This window comes from Lepisma saccharinum, chromosome 30 (assembly GCF_977018435.1).
Source record: "Lepisma saccharinum chromosome 30, izLepSacc3.1, whole genome shotgun sequence".
Classification (NCBI taxonomy): Eukaryota; Metazoa; Arthropoda; class Insecta; order Zygentoma; family Lepismatidae; genus Lepisma; species Lepisma saccharinum.
Window position 1 is genome coordinate 21,964,680 of NC_139258.1, and position 22,221 is coordinate 21,986,900.

The window sequence follows — 22,221 nt, forward strand, 5'->3', positions numbered from 1 at the left end:
TTAAAGTTTATTCGTGCAAGAAACGTTTGACAGGACCTATAGTGTGCAGACAATATATCTTGATGCACTCAAGGCGGTTTCTGCGGCGAAGTGGTGAGCACAGTGCGCTACGAATCCAGGGGTAGCGAGTTCGAATCCTGGTCTGGGCTTGATTGTTCTTCGTGAGTGCCCACTTCATCATATCACTCATCATCATCTTCGCGATTAGCTAAAAGTGGCAGAAAAGCGAAGTGAAATATACCAAATCAATCAATAAATCGTGTTCACTCAATTTCTAGGCACTTACTGTAGGGAAAATGACATGCAACTGCTAAAGTGTTGTTTATACATTGTACCCCTAGGAAGCCTTGTTTAAAAAGATGATGAATGATTATGCTGTTTGGAATATGCGAGCCCTGCGATTAGTTAATTGGTCAGTTCGCAACTTTAACCCATCACACGACTGTCGGCAACATAAAACGACTATATTTTAATTCACAAGACTTTTCTTAATGTCATTATACTCCAGGAGGGGGGCACCACCTAAATCCGCCTTTGGCCTCATAAATCTGGCCCTGTAGTAACTTCAAATTCAAAACTTGCAGTACAGTAGACAATTTTCACTGCTGTGATAGTTACGAGACTCAACCAACAAGTTTATGACACACCTTCAGCATGATGTCAACGATGGAAAGTATAAGGGGTATTTCCAAGCAATGTTGAAACACGAGGGGAGGTAAAAATAACCAATCACTTGTTATAATTTGGACTATGCTATGCAAACAGCAAGAAATGAATTGAATTTGTACGCCAACGGGGAGGATTGAGTCACAGAGTTATACACAAAGGCATCTGAAAGCACAAACAACTACCTGCCAAACGAGTTTCGTTTCTTGAATGAAACACTGAATGAATACACGCAAACGAATGGCTTGTTGTTCCATGATTTGGTGCTGCATGACGTCAGATTCACTGTGGAAATATTCTGGCATTCTGTTATATTTTTGTACGAATAATAAGGTCGTCATCTTAAAGGTATACAAGAAAAGATCACCAACACTGGGATTTCTGTGGCATACTAAGAGTTTGCAAATACGCCTAATCGCTACGTAACCCACGCAGAACTAAACATGAAACCTGCTCCCAAGGCAAACCTTGATACGTCAAATAGACAAATAGCATAGAAAAACACAGAAGGTTTACATGCTGATTCCTTTAACCGTCTTGCGCCGACACTACTGCAACCAATATACAATCTGGTGTAGTCTTGCGTTAAAGTTCTTCATTTAAGCGTGATGGCTGTTCACCCACATTCGCTTTACTTACTCAAGATAAACAACTGCCAGTTGATTTGAGCACAGATGCATAACGTTATATTTTGTTTGGGCCTATATATTTTTCTTCTGTTTGTGTTTGACTGTCTCGCATGCTAATAGGCGCCGTGAATTCGAAATTCGAAATTTGGACCACACTTTAAACTGGCTATCTAGGCATAGAATGGGTATAAGTCAACCTTTTAGCACTAAAGCAATATAGCCATATCATTTCCCAGATGTTTATTTTCGAAAAATGGGCCAAGACACAGATTTCACGTTTTGAGATAATGTGTAATGTTTATACAAAATGCAGAACATACTTATTTTTACCAAGTACTTTTTCGCATAGTTTCCAATCTAGTAACTTTCATGGATAATAATCAAATTTGTTTATGATCTTGTTTGTGAACTATACACATACTAGAGTGAACAGGTGTGTGTGGTGTATATACACAAAGGATTCTTTAGTGCAAAGTAGGCTACCTACAATATTATACATCTAGTATTACTGCTGATTTTTATAGTCAAACAAATTGCAAAAGATTTGTTTCAATAACAAATGTGTTCAATGAGTTAGTAATCAATCAGAGTACGATAACTTACTCATAAAACGTAACGAGTTGCATATACTTTATTTCCAAAAGTAACACATTATTATCACCTTATCACACAATAAGGGAATTTCATTGTTTACAAAAGTCTCACATTTGTTCTCTGTAGTGCATATCTTCCCAATGTGACTTTACATGCACAAGTTTAAAGAAACACAACAAAGCACATTTCCTCCTAGTAAACAAATGTCTCGGTTCTGAATTTATCAAGATAACGGAAGTACCGAAAATATAACGCGTTACGTTACTCCCCAACTATATCATATTATTTACAATATAAGATTTAAAAAAAATCCATAATGTATATTTAAGTGCATGACATCAAACTTTCATATCCCCTTTGTTTCTAAAACAACATTTAGAGCTCAAGATTTTTATGTATTCATATATTTAGTCCAATAAAAACCCAAGTAATGACTAATGGGACACCCATATTATATTTTAAAATTGCTGGGACTTTACTAATTTTCTGCCACAACTTGCGTCTGATGCGCTTCACTAAGGCTAACCAGTTAAGAGCACATGTGACGTACAATTTAGTGTAGTGCAAGTTGAGTTTTGAATACAAAAGGGCGCAAAACTGCGGGAACGAGCAGAATGAAATGTCCATGTGTCATTCACGATTCGAACCCAAGTCCCCTGGAAGCTCAGTAACACTTCTGTCACAAAGGCTGCTTAATATTACACTGTTCCGGTTTCCATACCAAACATCAATAACATGAATTTTCCTAATTAACAATTGTACATTTATTGTAAAATAAACGTCATTAAAAAACGCAACACGCGCAGAACGATTCAGGGCTGGCAACACTGACGTCAAGAGTGTTCATCGCGACCTCATACGAACCTCCTTCCACGACCCGACAAGCTACATGCACTCCTCCAGAACCTTTGCAACGTTGCCAAATCGACGGCAATACTAGCTTATTTTCTACAGCTGCGGAACCTGCTGAACACATCGTGTATTCTTCAGAAATAGCTCGAAGAACGACACTCGCACAAGAACTCGGAAACCTCCATCAGAGTTGACCCCCGCCGCGAAGTTCTAAAGGAATGTTCTCTTCCTCTCTCTGCACGAGGCGTGGCGAACACATGTCTAGCGGGGAAAAAAATACAGGCAACTTTCTTGATTTCGACCCATGCATGTTCACCCAGGAAAAGCCTAGTTCTATTCACGATCATATCAAATTCTCACTTTGTTCATACACAATGGAGTTGTTGTTCGTCCGTGGTAAAGTTTAACCGCCATGCGATATTAATTTTTGTACAGTAGGATCACAAGCAATTCTCAGCAAATTGTCTTCTATAGCGTCTCTAAGGCATAACCACGGCTATGAGGACGATTATATGAAGCTGATAAAGGAGCACTCTACTAACTGGGACCACCCGAAGTCCAGAACTCAAGGTTGTTCGACCAGCGATGCGGCTAGAATGAAAATTATAATGAATAATTTTCTTGCAATATTTATAAATTTCCCTTTAGAACCTTTCGTCAACATAGTTCGCGAATTCACACCATCTGTATCGCAAGGTTGAATTTATATAGGTGAGTCAGTCAGAGGTCTCAAGAAAATCGACGTTGAACCACCTGTTCTCTAGCCACCAGAAACTTAAAATTCTTTCTTCATTTTTTGGTACAAATTCTAATTGCTTTCAGTCAGGCTTCTTGCACCCGATGAAGAAACATTAGAAAAGAAAACGTTATCATTCGGTTTAAAGTTATATGTAACAGTTGGGCTGAAAAGTTCGTAGGCTGACTCATAGATGGCGTTACTAAAATTAAATCCATGTGATTTTTACTTAGTACTAACCTTCAAAAGATACGTGTATAAATTTCACAGCTGCCGGATAATTAGTTCGTGAGATATAGCATTGTGAGTGAAGCAGCTTTTGTTATTGTGAAAAAATGGATAAAAAAATAATTTCGTGTGTTAATAAAGCATTGCTTTTTGGCGAAAAAAAATACTGTTGAAGCCAAGGCTTGGCTTGATAAACATTATTCGGACTCTGCACCAGGAAAATCAACCGTTGAGAAGTGGTTTGCTAAATTTAAACGAGGCGAAATGAGCATCGAAGACGATGCATGCAGTGGACGCCCCAAAGAGGCGGTTACCGACGAAAACATCAAAAAAGTCCACAAAATAATTTTAAATGATCGTAAAGTGAAGTTGATCGAGATAGCTGAGATTATTACATAGCGTTGTTGGAGCGTTTAAAGGATGAAATCACGAAAAAACGGCCCCATTTGAAGAAGAAAAAAGTGCTGTTTCATCAAGTCAATGCACCGAGTCACAAATCAATGAAAACGATGGCAAAATTATATGAATTAGACTACGAATTGCTTCCCCATCCACCATATTCTCCAGATCTGGCCCCCAGTGACTTTTTCCTGTTTGCAGACCTTAAAAGAATGCTCGCTGGAAAGAAATTTAGCACTGATGAAGAGGTAATCGCCGAAACTGAGGCCTATTTTGAGGCTAAAGAGAAATCGTACTATAAAAATGGCATCGAAAAATTGTATGACCGCTATAATCGTTGTATCGCCCTCAAAGGCAACTATATTGAATAATAAAATCGAATTTTGTCAAAAAAATATTTTTTACTATGTTAGCCTACGAACTTTTCAGCCCAACTGTTATATTATTATTGGCTTTAGGATAAATCTCATCGATACTCAGTAAAGAACGTGTAAGGAGCTGGTAACACTGGATGCAAATGTGTTGCTTTTATCACAATTTAAGAATTAAGAAGAAACCATCAATTTTTATCGCCCTGATTAATCTAGTTAACTTGAAAAAAGAAGTCGAATAATTCAACACACAAATACTAACACCACATCAATATTCATAATTACAATTTCAACATAACTGAAAATAAGATTCAGCACAGATCTGGACCAATTTATACTACCAACAGCTTGGAATGGGGAAAGAGTTATGATATAGGTTATCCAAGCCATGAAAGAGCTAGGTATTTGGTGCAGCTAGACAAACTTCCTGTGTTAAGAAAATAAACGATTAAATACTACTCCTACTTTCTTTTTCTTCTTGAATTACTTTCCGGAAGCCACGGGAGTGGTTGCAGTCCACGAAGTGTGACAAGACATGTTCGAGAGGCGGAGAAGGCAATAACGGTAACAAATACGGCAAAAGAGGAAGACAACACGTTAGAACCTCGGTAATGAGGTATTTAAAGGCCAGAAAGTAGTTTTGATATCTTGCTGCCTAATTTAATTTGCATTTTTTTTCACCTAAACATCATTGGCCCTACTTCGTCGGGCTACTGTTGAAGCAAATATATTTTAAAGTTCACTTTTAACGCGTTTTAATTATTTTTACATGTAATTTCCATATTTTCAAGCTATTTGCGAGATATATTAATGTTATAATTAGGCTACATGTTTCTTTCTTATGTTAAATATCAAAGGTTTGCGTTCTGTTAGTTTTGTACCATTTATTTTAAATCTTGACAACAGACAGTGCATCTGTTTAGTGGCTGCGATTGTTTTCAAAACTGGGGGGCAAGGACAGTTTACTTTTCCTTGGTAGTTAATGTTTAGCATATTATTATTATTACTACAAGTGGCAAAAAGTGTGTGTGTGGGGGGGGGGATGCCCCTTATTGCCGTCACTGCAACTGTTATTCTAACATTCTTATAAATAATAGAGAATGCAAGCTCAAGTTTCGCGGTGAAATCTTTGCTTATATTAAATATACCCCCACTATTTCATGCGATATTGAATTCAACACTCATATTCGAATTTTGCATCACAATCAATGTCGTGCAAGCCTAGTGCATTTTATATAGCTAGGTGATCCGCTTGCTTAATGAAAACTGCCACGTTTCACAAAGTACATATTTTGATTAAAATAACTAAATATATATTTACGTATCTAACACTCTTTTAGTACATATAAACCCGTTCGCCTCCAGTACTGCTCCAATAACCTAGTTTAAAATGGGACCACCTCCAACGAGTAACGAACCCGGAACCCTTCGACTACAAAGCCCTAACATGTAAGTGGAATTGATTTTGTGTGCTGTGGAAAGGTCGTTTTTACAAGCCATTGTTCAGAGATAATTGGCGTGCATTTTGAGTTGACAATTTGGAATAAGCTTTGTTGTTCATTGTAATCAAGAAAATACAACAATCAACGTCCTGCTGTCACTGGTGAGTATTTGTTTCAATGAAAATTTTAGCCACATATTTCCGCTGTTTTTTTTATGGAAAAAATACATATTTTCCAGCATTTTAGCACCTAAAAATCCGCTCCCAACCTGCAATGTTACGAAAGTAATTTAGTTCGAGACAGAGTCGAGTGTCTGCAACTAGTGACAAAAGACAACCGTGCATATCGCGTCTATAGTTAATCTTCGTTCGCGGGCCCATGAAAGCAAGCACGCACTGCAATGACTGTACCATGACAAACGTCATTCTTCGGCGTTCTATATTATCATTACGTATACAAATTGGCGAGCCATTGCTATGCGTGCACAAGCACCAGACTGTGATTCAAACTCCTTGAAACCCCGAAACGCTCGCTCTTCCATGATAGTCATGATTCAATTCATATCCATGTCGGAGCATTTGCTACACACATTGCAAGGATATGTTGCGGCACATTCTCTGGCCACACTGAAAAGACATGAAATTGACGCACAGCTGTGGAGAACATGGATTTTAAGCGAAAATGTTGATACAAGTTGGCCCCTTTCCTAATTTAGTAGTAACTTTCGTGATACCTCTACACGTTTTCATGCAGGCAAGTACATTAATAAGCTGTTTCTTTCTTTACTCATATAATTGAAAATTAAACATTAGTTTCCGCTAAAATATATGTTTACGATATTTCAAAGTAAATTTGCTCGTAACAGGCACGTATCTAGAAATTATTTCGGGGGGGGGGGGGTCTGAACAAAGTATCAAAGAAATAATAATAATGTTTGTTAAAATAATTATATTAAATTAAAATAGCATTATCAACTGGCCTGGCAGTAAGGAAATTAATGTCGTATAGATAGAGAATTAAATATTTACAGAATAACAAAAAGGACGTTAGACCCAGTCGACTACAGTAAAGTTCCAGATTAATATTTTATGCATATTGTCATAAGTAATGCCTTTCAAAGCCATAAGGTCCCTATCTAATCTTTGCCTCACAGTAAGTTTGCCGGAAATAAATAACTCTAGATTTTACAACAAATGCTAAACACGTATTTATTCATTATTTAATTTTGTACTTGGTAATACATCTTTCGGGGGGTCAGCCCCCCCAGTACGTCTTTGGCTCGTAGCAAACGTATACGCTATATTAAGATTAAAATTTACTTTTTAAAACAAACAATAATGTACAACGTAGTTGCAGTTACTGTTATTCGAAAAAGTAACGGTTGATGGTAAGTTACTTCTACACCCTGACGCAAGTTGAAGATGTCAAAGTGAAGGTGGTGTGATCAGCACCGTGCTGTAGCCGGTTTACCTCCCTCCTCAGGTACCCTACATGGACCATGCTAAAATATTCCCCGGTGCGCTCTCGCTACTTCCATAGCACCTACACTACACATTAAGCATTGTTCATTCCCCTCATTAGTTCCATCACGTCGGTAACATAATTAAGCTTGGTCTATCTTTGGCTTTTGAGATGCCAGACTGAGGCACCGGAAACTGTGGCGACTACGTAAGCAATATTTTTGCAACAGCAGCAGCAACAGCCAATAGCTGATTTGTATCTTTATCCAACACATGTGCAGCCTCTGCTAAGTTCATGCACTGGCAGATTTCATGTGATTTTCTCAAATGTAGAAATACGCTTTGCTGCGCATGCGTGATACAGATAAATACTAACAGAGCACCTTTTCAATGAAACTACACCATCTACGCTTAAAAATACGTGCACGTTTATTACATACTTGTGGTTATAAACACTAAAAAAAGTATTCCGACAAGTTTATTAATATAGTGTGTTTCAAACGACGCGCAACCGTAACTTCATATTTACAGTTTTTTTTTTCTGTTTTCAAGTATCGTCCTTTGGTATAATTCTTAATACGCTATATTCTCAATTTCTTTTTTTTTTTTTACACAGGAAGTTCCAGAAGTCAATGAGGCAAGTTATCCCTCTCAATCCTTTATTTTAGGGGGGGATACATGGACGTCAGCAGGATTTGTCCTGGGAGGGGCAAACAAGGCACATTTTCCCAATAATAGTGTTGTTCCCTCAAAAAACATTGCTTAAATTTGAATTTATCATGTTCATGCAATAATGAACACACGCTATTGTGGCTGAAATGAAATTATGCGAAAAATATATAATTTCCAGGGGGGGATATGATTTTGCCAGAGTTCATAATTCAAAATTTCGCAACTGATACCATGCTAATTTGTAGTTTTCAAAGTCTTTGAGCTATGGAATAGCGATTTTCTGGGGAAGAAACGAAAAAAAAGCGGCATTTATTCCTGGTTAACAAGGGTAGCAATCCAGAATTTTGTTAAGAGACTTAGACATAATAATGATGTGAAATTTTACTTTTCACAACTTGTTGCACCTGGCAACATTACTTAGCACAAACCTGTGAGGAATGTGCCTACATTGTGCAAATTTTATTTTAAATACTACATTGTACACAAAACCAGCAAAAACTTCTGTACAATCAGAAAATGACTAATTTGTGTTGCTAAATGAGATAATTCAGTTGAAAATACCCAGGAAAGATACCCGTGAGGAAACAAATGTGTACTTTTTATATTGTTAAAAATAAAAATAAAGTAAATAATATAAATAAGAAACTAGTTACTGTTATTAATAATAATCGTATGTATGGGCATTGAATGCAATTGCCCTTAAAAACAAATGTTCAATATGCACACTGCTTTTGATTAAATTAATTTCTGCTTTTTTATGTAACTTCAGTACGGCCCAGATTCTTTATGCATTAACATATTTTTTCCTTTGCTTGCAGCTAAGAAAAAATTAAAATGTCAGAATGGGTAAGCTACCATTTCTTTTGTTTTTACTGTGCAATGAAGATATCTTTGTGCAACAAATTTATTTAACTTGTATGTAATTGTGGCAGGTTATTATCGTCATTCCATGAGATATTCTTGTATATTATAAAAAATTTAAATGCACCACTCACAAGGCCACACCAGGTTAATGAACTGACCCAAAACTGTTGTCATTCAAGCTATCAGAACTTTTCAACATTATTTAGGACATTACAATTTCATTATTTCAAAGTAATTTCCAATCAAAAATTTCAGAAATTTTGTGTAATTACTTTTCTTAACAGACAACTAAAAAAATAGAACAAGAACAAAGCAAATGACAAAAGGTTATAAAAATATTGTATTACACACTAATATATTAACATATTTCAGTGAATTTTCAATAAATTTGGCATGTTTTGGCTACATAAAAATTTGACGCTCCTATCAGGCAAAATCTGAAAGCTTTCTTCATGACGAAAGGAAATAAACACTTTGTAATAATGTTCTCACCACAAATATGTTTCACATACAACAGTGACCTTGTTGTAGCTATTAAAGAGTTCAAGACAAACACTTGTGTGGGAGGATTGTCAAGGCAGCTTGTTCAAATGCCTTTATTGCAATCTGTTGCAGAGAAGTATGTGGGAAGCCTAATCAAACAATAAATATATATATTTATTTATTCATTCCTCATTTACTGTAAAAATGAAGTCACGAGGTTGTCAGGCCCACCTCCATTTTTCATACTTTTCAACTGTGATTTTCTTTTATAAAAAAATGAAAACAAATTACATTGTTTATTGGGGTGTTCACAATATTTCTGTATTACGTTTGTTCATAAAAAACATAAAATGTAACTCAAATAGCAAGGAAAATGCACTTGGTGGGTCTATCAGGTGTCATCTTTGAATACGAGACACTCATGCCAGTGACAGTGTACAATTAGCTGGTAATTATTATAATTAATAAACAACTGCACCTCTATAAACAAAAAAGCACCCATCAAAAATTATTATGGTTTTTGTGAGTTCTGGTGAATTATAAAATATGACACTCGTGCAATAATTTGTTATTATTTTCTATTAGTGATGATAATTGTAATTATAATTGAAGGGTTCAAGTGTAAAACATGGTAAGTAACATTTTGGTATAATATTAGCTTGGTTGACTTGTATGGTTCTAAAATATGCAATGCATTCCTATGCATGAAGTTTGAAGATTCCTGAGTAATTAACCATTAGTCTCACGTGTCACTGCACTTGTTTACAGACTTTGGTCTTCCAGTGGAAGAAACATGAGTTTGTGTGTGTTTAGGAGGGATACACAGATATGAAATTTTAAATAAAGCACAGATACTGATAACCAATATTCTACCAACTCAATATAAAATTGCAAATGCACCCTCAAGAACCTGATGGATGTGTCATTATGTACATAACGAGATGACATTAATGGTTTTTGCCTCAGGAAAAGACACCTGCTGTTAAGATACTTCACAATGCATGGGTATAATAATTATACTTTTGTAGTCAGTCACACAAGTAATAACAAAATGACAGGCTATTTATAGATAATCAGGGCTGACAATAGTGTTCATGTATTTGTGCATATTTTACGTAAGAACTTAGCTTTTGGCACAAAAACACTTGACATGTGATATCTTCATTCTTGTGTAGCATCGACATAAGAAAAATAAAAGCAAGCATGCGTGTATGCGCACACACATACAAATTAACACATTTCGTGGTGTGACTATACTAATGTTAGTGAAATATGTTTAACTACAGTTGCCGAAGTTTCTTTTATGAAAGCAGTTGCAACCATGCACCAAGGCTGTGGATGTGTGTTATTTGGTACGGTATTATTGTTATTTTTTCTTGTTTTGCACAGCTTTTCTGCAACTCTTGGTTAGTGTAACTCTGTATACTTCTTTTTCAGCCTGAATGGCCTAGCAGTGATTTGTCTCAATCGAGTTTTAATTTGTTAATAACTGATATCTCAATTTAAATTTTATTGTTTAGTACAGATAGATTACTCTGGGTCATATTGGTCAGATGGGTTCTATGTTGGATTGAAGCAGACTCATTAAAGCCATAATTTCTACCAATTTATGCACTGCTTGACGTGGACTGTCTTTTCATTACGTGTTATCCCTCATTCTAAATGAATACAAATTGTAATTAAAGAAATTAAACTAATGGGAGAATTATTCTTCCAAAGGGTTGTTCTTGTTGGCTGTTAAAAATGAGAGTTTGTGTCTGGAAGATATTGACCCCTAAATTAAGCATGTAAATAAAACATGGAGATCGAGTTCTCACATGTTCTTAACATTATGTATTGAGCCATAATGCTAGTCAGCAATCCCATTATTGAAACTGCTGTGGGGAACAATGTGCCATGATGTATGATTTAACATTCTGTGCACACACCTAAAGATCGAAGAGTTTGAGGGAGTTTTCATATTGAAGCAACACATGTTGGTTAAGGGCTACATCATTTTAGCCTTGTCTTGTGTGGCTTGTCACGTCACTACTGCATGGAATTCTGCTGTTGATTGGTTCGAACTCAAGTGACAAGTGTTTCTTCCAAGAAAAGTGTATGCTGTGCATAAGGGCTCTGTCAAAGGTTTTCTAACACTTTGAACTATGGATGTCGAGTGACTTCCACATATTTATTGTTCATTGTGATTGTTAGTTTTGTGTCTCTCAGTATTACTATACTTCCCTTCATCAAGTTGCATGTGAATACATGTTCCAAACAATAAGGCTTTAGACTGGAGATCGCACATATATTTGTGGTGGCAGCCATCTTGAGGGATTTTTTTTTTTGCAACATTGCATCTTTATTGCTGGGGTCACACTCATTGCACCAAACTCAAAACACCTTGGTCAAGCACCGTATTTTGTCTTCTGACGTCAGGCTAAATACTTTCATTGTTATGTTAAATGTAGTGTATTTATGCTAACAGATTTAAACTAGGGCTGAGCCGATGCCGATGTATCTGTTGGAATTTATTTACAGATACCAGTCGATACTTTTCGGCATTTTAGTTTATTATGGGATCCTCAAAAATGGCCCGCAACACTTTCGCAGAGTATAATTATCCTGGAAATTATGCAAAATTCAAACTTTTTTTCTTATTTTGCACCAATTTTACACAAAAAAGTACATTTTGTGATTACCTAATAGCTATTTTAACATTCTGATGAAATACCTGAATATTCTAAAGGAAATTACTTGGCAAATTGATGCATACAATTGGAGAAGAATATTTACATATCAGTATTGGTCAATATTTTCAACAAATTTTAATTATTGAAATTTTCAGGTATCGGCTAAACCTAACAACGAAAGCAATCTGTTCGAAGATGAAATACGGAGCTTCACCAAGAAGGGTTTAAGTGCAATAAGTCATAACATTTATTGCAGATCGCATCTCCATCACAAGGGAGAGAAAGCCCTATCAATATTTCACGAAGGAATAAATAATATTAATCTCCCATACACCCCCAAGTTATTCTCATGCTCCATTATATCTTGACACTGACGATTGCTTGCACATCAATAAAAATAAAATAGGGAATTAAAAAAAGGATGTCATGTCTGTAGTTCTTTTTTTTTTTAAATTAATGATACATTTATCAAATACTAGCTCAAGGCAGCATAGATGAACTTGATAGACCTGTTAACATTAAAGTGACTTGTTAAACTCAGAAACGTGAAGTTTAAGATCTGAAGTTTTCTACAGTTGTAGTTCTGTCAGGGCGACTGCCTGAACTGTGATTATTTTCAGAACCTGCAGGAATTCTGCACAAACAGAGCCTTGTTTTTTTGGAGTATCATATTCATGACTTAAGTCTGTCAATCAAATAATATTAACTGATTTTTCCAAGAAATCACAATTTGCCCAACTATAGATCTGCAATTCTCAATAAAAATTTGAGAATTCATGCAAATATTGCACTTAATGTAAAATATGTGCTCTAAACTGAAATTATGTAACACTAATTCGCAACAATGTAATGCAAGGATATTTGTCATTTTTGCATTTGGAAAAAAATGCAATTTCATATAAACAACACACTAGCCATGAATAATGCAAAGAGGTGGGGGGTGGGAAGTAAAATAACCAAAATAGAAAACAATAGGTATTTCATATCACTGTTCTCTCCCTGTGTTAAGCAGCTGCTGTTTAATACATAATTGAGTGGTCTGAAATATGTATAAGTTTATACATTCTAAGGCAACAAGGACAATTCTTTCAGCACTGTCCTAGCTTGCACTACTTACAGTAAAATAATGCATGCCACTGTTCTGATTGTGTAATGGTTGTTACAAGTTTATAACGGGAATATGAGATATGATTAAAAGAGTGGGAGGGAATTTACAATACTGGACCCCTCCCAGATTTTTGTAATATTTCCCATACTTACTAAAAAGAGACATCCTAATCACGAATTTGAAGTTAAAATTTGGGGGTCACATGTAGAAATTGCAAAATAAGCAAAATTGAGTAGTCTGTGATCGGAACAGACATGTACGATTGCTCATTATTTACCGGAAGATTTTGTGTTTCCAATACTTAAAAAACGAAATATACATTCCTGACATTACTACGACCCCAAACTATGCTTGCCTAACCTAACCTTACCGTGAACGGTTCGTGGGGTTATACATCAATGGTTTGTGGGGCTACCTGTGCATGGTTTTACAAGCCCAAATTTTTTTAACTATGTTTGCCTAACCTAACTTAACCTAACCAAGAATGGTCAGTGGGGCTATCCATGAACGGTTTTTGCGCTAATCGTGATAACGAACCGATAAAGAAAATCTTATTTTCGTAGCACTTTAACGGCAAACGTTCTTCATCAAACACGCCATTTTCGTATCCTGCAATTTTACGATTGATGCATTGTTGCCAAACTTACCTGTAATTAACAACTTTCTATTGTTCTCTTCCACCATTCTTACATGAGCTATGCTTTCCAAGTATGAAATCAACAGTGTGGCAATGCTGTAGACAGTGTAACTAATTGTGAATGTCAATTGTTCATATTAACAAATATGGTCCCCATACTTGTATACGAAGAATCATTGCGAGAATAGAAAAGCTTATTTTACAACTTCTACACATCACCCCAACATGTTAACCTCAGATAAATAATCGCAACTAATTATTTCGTGAGTATAAGTAGCATAGAAATTACACAAGGGTCTGGTATTGTAAATTCTTGCCAAATAGTGTTTTGAGACACAAAAACAGTTGTTGCACTATGATTAGACATTTATGGAGTAACCTGACATCCACGAGTGACTTGTTCAGGCATCAAAAATTTTCTTGTGTCGGAACGTTTCACATGGTTACTAATTTATTTCCCTTTACTACCTAATTCCAAGGCAAAACAGTGCAGTCCAAGCAAAAAAATTACTAGTGTAACAAACTGTATCAGACCCACATTTACTCCTGTTCACTAAGAATGTAAATGTTCCAAGTGCATTAATTCAGGATGTCTTTTGTGGCATCATAAGCAAAATTTTGGACATGAAATATGCACCAACAGATACTAGTAAGACCAGACAGAATATTAATTTGTGAGGAATTATATTGCGAAAATTAGGTTGTGCAAATGACTGTATTTGTAATTCACTATTGCTTGAAGCATTCTTTTCACATTGGAAAGCCTGGTTTCCTGAATGATTATAAGGAAGTTAAAGAGTCTAACCTATCTAACACATGTAAATAGTAACACTGTAAGCATGAAGGAGAGTAATTATTATGCTGAGAGGAACTGACCTTGACCTACCTAACCTACCACTGTGGGCATATGGGTCTGGGATGAATAAATCAATTTGCACGCACAAACAACATAGTACGGATTTCAAAAAGCCAGTTTTGCATGCGCTGAATTCAAGTCATGTTGAAAATGTAACAATAAATATGTTTTTGTGTATCAAAAGCTAAATTTTGGACATAAAAATGCACTTCTGAAATTGAAAGAAAAGCTTTCATGTGTGTAAGTCTATATTGACCACTGAATTTCTTGTAGGTACTGGCATATTAAAAAAATAATTGTAGGCCTATATAGTAAACTATTTCAGTTTACATGATCTGCATGTATCTCTCACATTTAACAATGACAGACATGTCATGTTTTAAATTAAAAAACATCTTGCACCTTAATCAGAATACCATGGAGCATAGGCATTGTTACCGCAGAGTTATCAAGGCATATGCAGTATAATATGTTACATACATTCATAATATATTTCCCCGATTATTGCACCCCTTGCCGAACATGTAGAACAGATGTTGAAGTCCATGATATGGCAACATTGTTTTCAATGAAAGCACATACAACTGCATCGAGTTTATGCATAGTCATTTTGCCATTATGATATTCTGATTTGTTGGTAAGCTCCTTCAATTAAAATCATCATAATCTTCCATCGTAACATACGATTCTTCCACTATGAATACCAGAGCTGTAGAAATATGCAAACCTGCATGTGATAAACATTTGCAAATTACTTATGTTAAAACACATGACAGTTCTACTCTAAACAGGATTTAGATCAGAACAAATTTGGAGAACTGAAACCTGCTAATTTCTGTGTGTAAGAAGGGAGACTGCAGATCACGGAAACTGATTTATTTTGTATAAAAGTCAAAATTTAATTAATGTAGGCCTATTAGGTTGCATGATGTCCCTTTTCTTGTTCTGGGTACACATCCTATTTTGTTGGAACAAACGAATGCATAGATTTCACTCAAGACTATGGCAGCTCGCAAACAATTTGCTTATATCTTCAGCTTGAAGTGAGAACATGAACAAGTTGCTTGTGAAATGATTTAGATCTAATGAAGTCAGTGTGCTGTCAATACTTCCAACAACACAAATTTAGAAGGTTGTCGGTCACAAGTTAGAGAAGAGAGCTTATTTTAGTACATATTTCAGTGTAAGTGGACTATTATGTTTGAAGCAAAGTCCCTGTAAAAGTCAACTTCTAGACAGGAACATCACTGGAAATAAAAGTAATGGAGTACTCTTCTCATTTCACACCAGCTTGCAGTTTTTATCAGGTGCTGTAAGGCCTGATTGAATCCTTGGCCTGTGCCAGCAAATTAGCTTTCGAAACATCCTTTCTTTTTAAAAAAAAACTGCCATGATATTTCAAATTCTGAAAATATAACATCTGTATGGAATTACTTGTAGACCATTCAAGAGAATCATTGAGAGTTTTTCTTTCGAAGCTGTTTCAATATCTATGAGTTTCATAGCACTGTAAGGCTATTTTCTATCACAAATATCGACAACAGTGAAAGGAAACCCCACAAAGATTAATCTGACTGATGTACAAGGAATTCGAAACAAATAGATTTCTCTTTTCAGAATTTGGAATATCATTGCAATTTTCTTCACAAAAAGGACTGTGCTGGTACCACCAAAAATCTATGCAGTTCTAATAGCAAGACACCATATGAAAAACTACGCAACCTCTCCTGTCTGTCATTTCCCATGGTCTTAAGCATAGCAAGCAAAAACAGCTATGCAACTCTTATGTTATTTTTTATAAGGAATATATAGCTATTAACAATGAAAGTGAATACTATTTTCATGTTTTTGTATAAACATGTATTAAAACATACTTTCTTTGTTACATTTAAAAACTATGTTTGTAATGTAACACATGTAGAATTTACACGATAATAGGATATCATGAGTCAATTACAGCTGGGTACAAAAACATATGTCTTCAAACAAGGGAACAAGCTCCTGTAAGTTTTTACAATTGCACATTCCCTAATACAACTTCTGGTGGAGACACTTGTTCCCAAAATTGGCAAAAACTGAAAAAATCTGTACAAACGAAGAATGATTCTTTTTAAAGAAGAAAAAAAATTAGGGTGCAACTTGATTTTCTCTAAACAAGTGGGTTTTAATTAGCGAGTGTCTTAAGAAAATGTGTGGAAAGCATGGAGTAGATTACAACCCTTATTCCGACAGCACAAATAGATGCAATGTAAGTTGAATATTATGCCTGATGTTAACAAAAACAGTATAATTGAACCCAGTTTCGTTCTAATCACATTCCTTCTTTTTTATATACATTTTATATAATCTATATATTTCTCTTTACAATACCTGTTTTGATATCCTCCAATACATTTGCAGTTTGTGACTATGGGAAAATCTCATTCTGGAAGCTGAAGGATTTGATTTTCTGATCCTTGCACATTTTGACTCGATATACACACACACAACACCATTTAAAAAAAATATAAACTTTGATCACTTTGTATTCAAACATAATCTTCCTAGGCCTATATATTATTAACTGTACGCACTCGTTCCAACTGCACAGATGATCACATATTCTGTTAGAAGATAATGAACGAAAAAACACTCCACACTTTATCAAGAGCACAGCACCAATTTTTGTAGGAAGGTGTTACACTTCAAATCCTAAGTCTTGAGATAGAATCACTCTTAGGCCAAGTTTGTCCCAGGGGACGAATTGTCTGTCTTCCAATCCACGTACATGGTACTGAGCATAGTCTTGTAATTTGTGCTATGTAAATGACAATGAAGTTTTTCATGTCCTGTCCATGGGCGGCAGCCAAGTATTTATACATATCTTTTAAGCTCCGTTGTTTTAGAGGCACTAGGTAGCAGTAATGAGTAGAACAACCATAGGAAAAATTAGATATGATTACAGATCTCTGAGCCACTTAAGATGGTCGTGCAGTAGAACTGTTCTTCGCTAGAATACTGAAGCGCAAGCAGTGACACAGCATAATCCACGCAAAATGCAAAACAATATGTAATAATTTTGAGTATTCACAATCTACTACAGCAAACTCAACAAGACTAAAGCACCGTGCAGCAACAATAGTTTTTCTTCTCTTTTTCAGGATTGACGTTCATTTCCCTAACTATCTCCGCGAACACTTCGTTCACATTTGTCTTATTTTTGGCACTAGCTTCTACAAAGGGACATCCCCACATTTGTGCCAGTGTCATACCCTCCCCTGTTGGGACTTCCCTTTGAATTTCTAAGTCGATTTTATTACCAACTAGAAGTATGGGCACTTTCTCTGATCCTTTTACACGTGTTATAAGTTCCTTCATTGTTTTAATGTCTTGAAAAGTCTGGTGATTTGTTAGGCTATACACAACGACGAAACCTTGTCCATTTTTTATGTACAAATCACGCATGCTGGCAAACTGTTCTGTGCCTGCTGTGTCCAGGATCTCCAGCACACATGGAGAATTGTCCACCTCGATTTCTTTCCTATAGAAGTCCTCGATGGTAGGGTCATACTTCTCCATAAAACAACCGGAAACGAACTGAACAGTAAGGGCACTTTTCCCAACCCCGCCCGATCCGAGCACTACGACTTTAAACTCACGCATTTTCACGGCTCGATTCTGCACACCACTCTCATCCAATCCAAATAAATCTGTTCTTCTTAGTTTTTAGGATTTGGCAGTAGTTACCGGTAACTAAAACTGAACTTAAACGTTTCAGTCCTTCCATTGTACATCTAACACTACGTACCTTTCGCCATCTTACTCGACTGACAATGACTGAACGGTAGAGCCCCTAGTGGCGAAAGTTGCAACTCTAATCGGGAAGTGACGTTTCACCAAAGAATAAGAGAAGTAGACGGCTACTGACTGAAGAATTTCGAATCGAACAGTTTATTAGAGCTTGAGTTATTACGGTGAAATAGAGGAGGAAAAAGAAGTATGCGTAATGTAATCGTAATTACATAAATCCTAAGATATAAATGACACAATCCTGAACATTCTTGACATGGTTCATGAATTTGGGACTTCATTAAGGACCGACTACGAACAGCAAGAATAAAATGATCTTTCATTTCTACAGTCAGTTGATATCGCAGAAATATTTTTGGTACAATCATTGGAATTGAATGCGTGTACTGTCATATTTGCTTTGGTATAAGGTAAGTAATATAATACAAGAGGTACATAAGTTTTAATGATACTGGTCGTTTTATTGAACAGCAGCGAAATGAAGTTCGTGGAACCGAGCAAGAGTTGCATATTTGACATAAATGGATGATAGGAAGAGGACAAGACTTACATACGCAAGGATTGAATTGAATGCTGAGCAGTTGATTACAGTATGTTCTTCTTCAAAGTCAGCCAAAACTTGAATGTAATCGCCAGATAAATAGAAAGTAAATCAAATTCTCACAAAAAGACATTACTTCACTAGTACTAAGTTATAATCGAAACTATGTTGATTTACAACAAATTGCAAATGCTACCAAATTTGGTAGGGACATTCCCTTTTGATCTTCCACCTTTTTTTTTTTTTCGGAGCCTTTGCATATGAAAATGTTTTAATTTCCATTTGGTTAGCACCCATTGAAGTATGTCCTTCTTCGTTATAAGAATCACGGCCGATAAGTATAGTTAAATAAACTAGATTTTTAATTGGTTCAAACATGTGGACCACAATGCTTAGTTACACATGTATTTTTTTTCTTTAAATTATTTGAATTGTTTCTATTTTCTTTTACTTCGAATACCTCAGAAGTAAATTAAAAACTTTCTATTAAAAATATTTTTTGTGTTATTTGAAAGTTCATTTTGGAGTGAACTACAGTTTGCCCCAGTCTTAATTCAAAGCTTCAGAATTTGTGCAAAGGAAGGAATTAAATGTATTGTAGTGACTGTTTATATATCATACCAGAACACAGAGTAAGATAATTGTTTTAATGTAGAGGAACTTTACGTACTGTATTTCTCTGATGATGATATCACTCCAAATAAGTGGCTATTTGAATTGAGGAAGATCACAGTCGTTTCTTCCTGATAATTCTAACAAAATTCATTACACATTGAAACTGTTCCTAGGACTAGTGTATTTGTACTCTTTATAATTATAAGTAGAACATGTATAATGTTTGATTAAAAATACATAAATTCTTTCCTCCCAACCCCAATAATCTATTATTCAGGGTACCAGGTGTTGTTGTACTTGTACTTTAGACTAGTGCACATTCCACGGTAAATTTCTCGTAAGGGACAAACGGCTGAAATTTGCTAGTTCATTTAATTTGAATATTCGTACTTACATATTCTGCATTGAGAAACATTTCTGAAGGTGGCATTTAGCTTATTTCACGGAAATAAGCTTTATTTGCGACATATTGAGTAAGTTTTCTTTGTTTCTATATGCCTTCGGTAACATGCAAAATGGCGGTCACAGTTTCATTACCGTACTCGGTATGCAGTGTTTCCACCCCACTGCATCCAAAAATACCTACATAGCCCCACAAACCATTGACGCATAGCCCAACGAACCATTCATACATAGCCCCACGAACCATTTCCGGTAAGGTTAGATTAATTAGGGTCACGTATAGGTTACAATAGTTAAAAATTGGTTTCGAAAAAAAATATGTGTAGCCCCACACACCATTCTCGCATAGCCCCACGAACCATTGACACATAGCTCCACAAACCATTTGCCGAAACGTACCTTCTTCAGTTACAAAAGCACGTGTTTGGAAACACTGACGGGGATTACGTCATCACTCACAGGCTACATCCACCTGGAAGTAAATGGATGTAAGAGCTTTCGTGCATTGGTCACACATTTATATAGAAAAATAGATGAATTACCAGCAAAATTCAATGAACGATGCGAGAAAACACTTCCCCGAACTTCCACAAGTATAAAGAAATTGCATTTGGTAAGTAATTTCTCCTGTAAATTTGAAGAAATCTGTTTGTCCCATACAAGAAATTTACCGGCGTGGTTGCTTTCTATGCTTGGTAACTTTGTTAAAGAAGAGGCAGAAGCAATGACTAGCTTAGAAATGTCGATCTTGTGATGTATGGCATCTATCTAACTACCATCCCTGACTTACTTGTAGATTGCTTATGGAAAGGATGAGTGTTGTTCCTGAGAGATAGTCACTTAGGTGTTTTAAATGTCCACAATTAATTTTTATATCCCAGCGGTACTGTTGCGAGGTGTGCACAGAGAAAAGAGATCGGCCCAAGTTGGTTTTGTTTTATTGCGATTTCATCATGCTACGAATGCAATTTTGACATGGTTTGATTTCGATTTACTTCTTTTAACACATACTGCGGAGTTTTAGCGATTACTTAAGATTTTGTTCAATATATGGTTTTGTAGTTAGGTTAGGCAGGTCAGGTTTGGTTCTCTTAGCATTAAAATAAAGTCCCTAAATGCATTCTGCTAAGGTTTCGATTTACTTCTACATTAATTCCCACTCATCTATGATACTTACAGTTGCTTGTCAACGAAAAATACCTTGTCCATGGGAAAGCTTGCGTAAGGTAATTTTTAAGTTTTCTTTTTTCAACATAAATAAATATTTATTTTCGACTCCAGTGTTCATTACTTTAAGGAAGGTTCAGATTTTATGTGACAGTGATTTCAAGAATTCTACGTTAATTAGTCTTTGTGCTAGGAGAATTTGAAATAAAAATCATAAAACAATTGGAACTGTTACCGCCAATTCATTATCTCACGTGTGTATGTAACCTTTCATTTGGTGCATTTGTGCCTGGAAGACACATACCCAACTCTGCAATAGTGTGATGCCAAACGCGATAGTTCTTTCTTGAAAATGTTTGAATAAATTTCCACACATCTAAAGTTTAACTTTGTCTTAGTAAAATTGCCGGACCCTGTGGCTGAGTGGTTAGCACATCGTGCTGCGACACCAAGTGTCCCGGGTTCTAATGCTGCTCGGGCTGAAGTAAAATAAACCAAATCAATCAATCTTAGTAAAATTTTATTAAGCATTCTGGCTGCTGTGGTAGACAGTCTCCAGCAGTAGCATATTTCAGAGGACAAGGTTCAAAGAAAATACTTATTTGACTTTTTTGGGATTTGCATCTTGGACTGCATGACAGGACCCCAATACAGGCTTTGACAATCCATAGTATTTGTGAAAGGCTGCTCTCGCATGCATATCTAGACTGCACGAGAGAGAAATAGTATCTCACCATTGTAAGAGGGGCAGAAAGAAGGGGGTGATGAAGGCTGGAGGCTTCGTCGATCATGTTTGAGCAGTAGAAAATCTCTAATCTAATTTGTGAGTAACAGTACAGCGTAGCATTGTAAGCATGGCAGAAAAATCAGGAGGCGGTCATGGCTGTTCTGTGTGAGTTCCTTAATCACTTTCATAATATCCTCACAATTATAGCTCTTTTCAGTTCTTATGGCGTGCACTCTAGAAGCTGGCAGGGGAAGTGGGGAGCAGGGAACATGCTGCTGACCAACCAGAGAACAGACCATCTAGCGGTGGAG

The 22,221-nt window shown here is 36.0% G+C and overlaps 2 protein-coding genes across 5 annotated transcripts in view; one reads left to right on the forward strand and one right to left on the reverse strand.

Moving 5' to 3' along the window:
• Positions 1 to 22,221, forward strand: part of scramb1 (phospholipid scramblase 1) — a 152,130-nt gene that overhangs the window by 85,289 nt on the left and 44,620 nt on the right. The window contains exon 1 of one of the 4 annotated variants that reach the window (XM_083115551.1): positions 18,719 to 18,868. The exons of 1 other annotated variant lie outside the window; for it this stretch is intronic. The gene's annotated coding sequence lies outside the window, so the exon portion shown is untranslated. Of the gene's footprint in view, positions 1 to 18,718; positions 18,869 to 18,997; positions 19,049 to 22,221 lie in introns of those variants that run through there. 2 more of the 4 variants (XM_083115548.1, XM_083115550.1) reach the window with 2 other exon arrangements.
• Positions 16,960 to 18,495, reverse strand: Rap2l (Ras-associated protein 2-like). The gene has a single exon (XM_083115209.1). It carries the CDS (start codon positions 18,309 to 18,311, stop codon positions 17,766 to 17,768), a length of 546 nt encoding a protein of 181 aa, XP_082971335.1. The 5' UTR covers positions 18,312 to 18,495; the 3' UTR covers positions 16,960 to 17,765.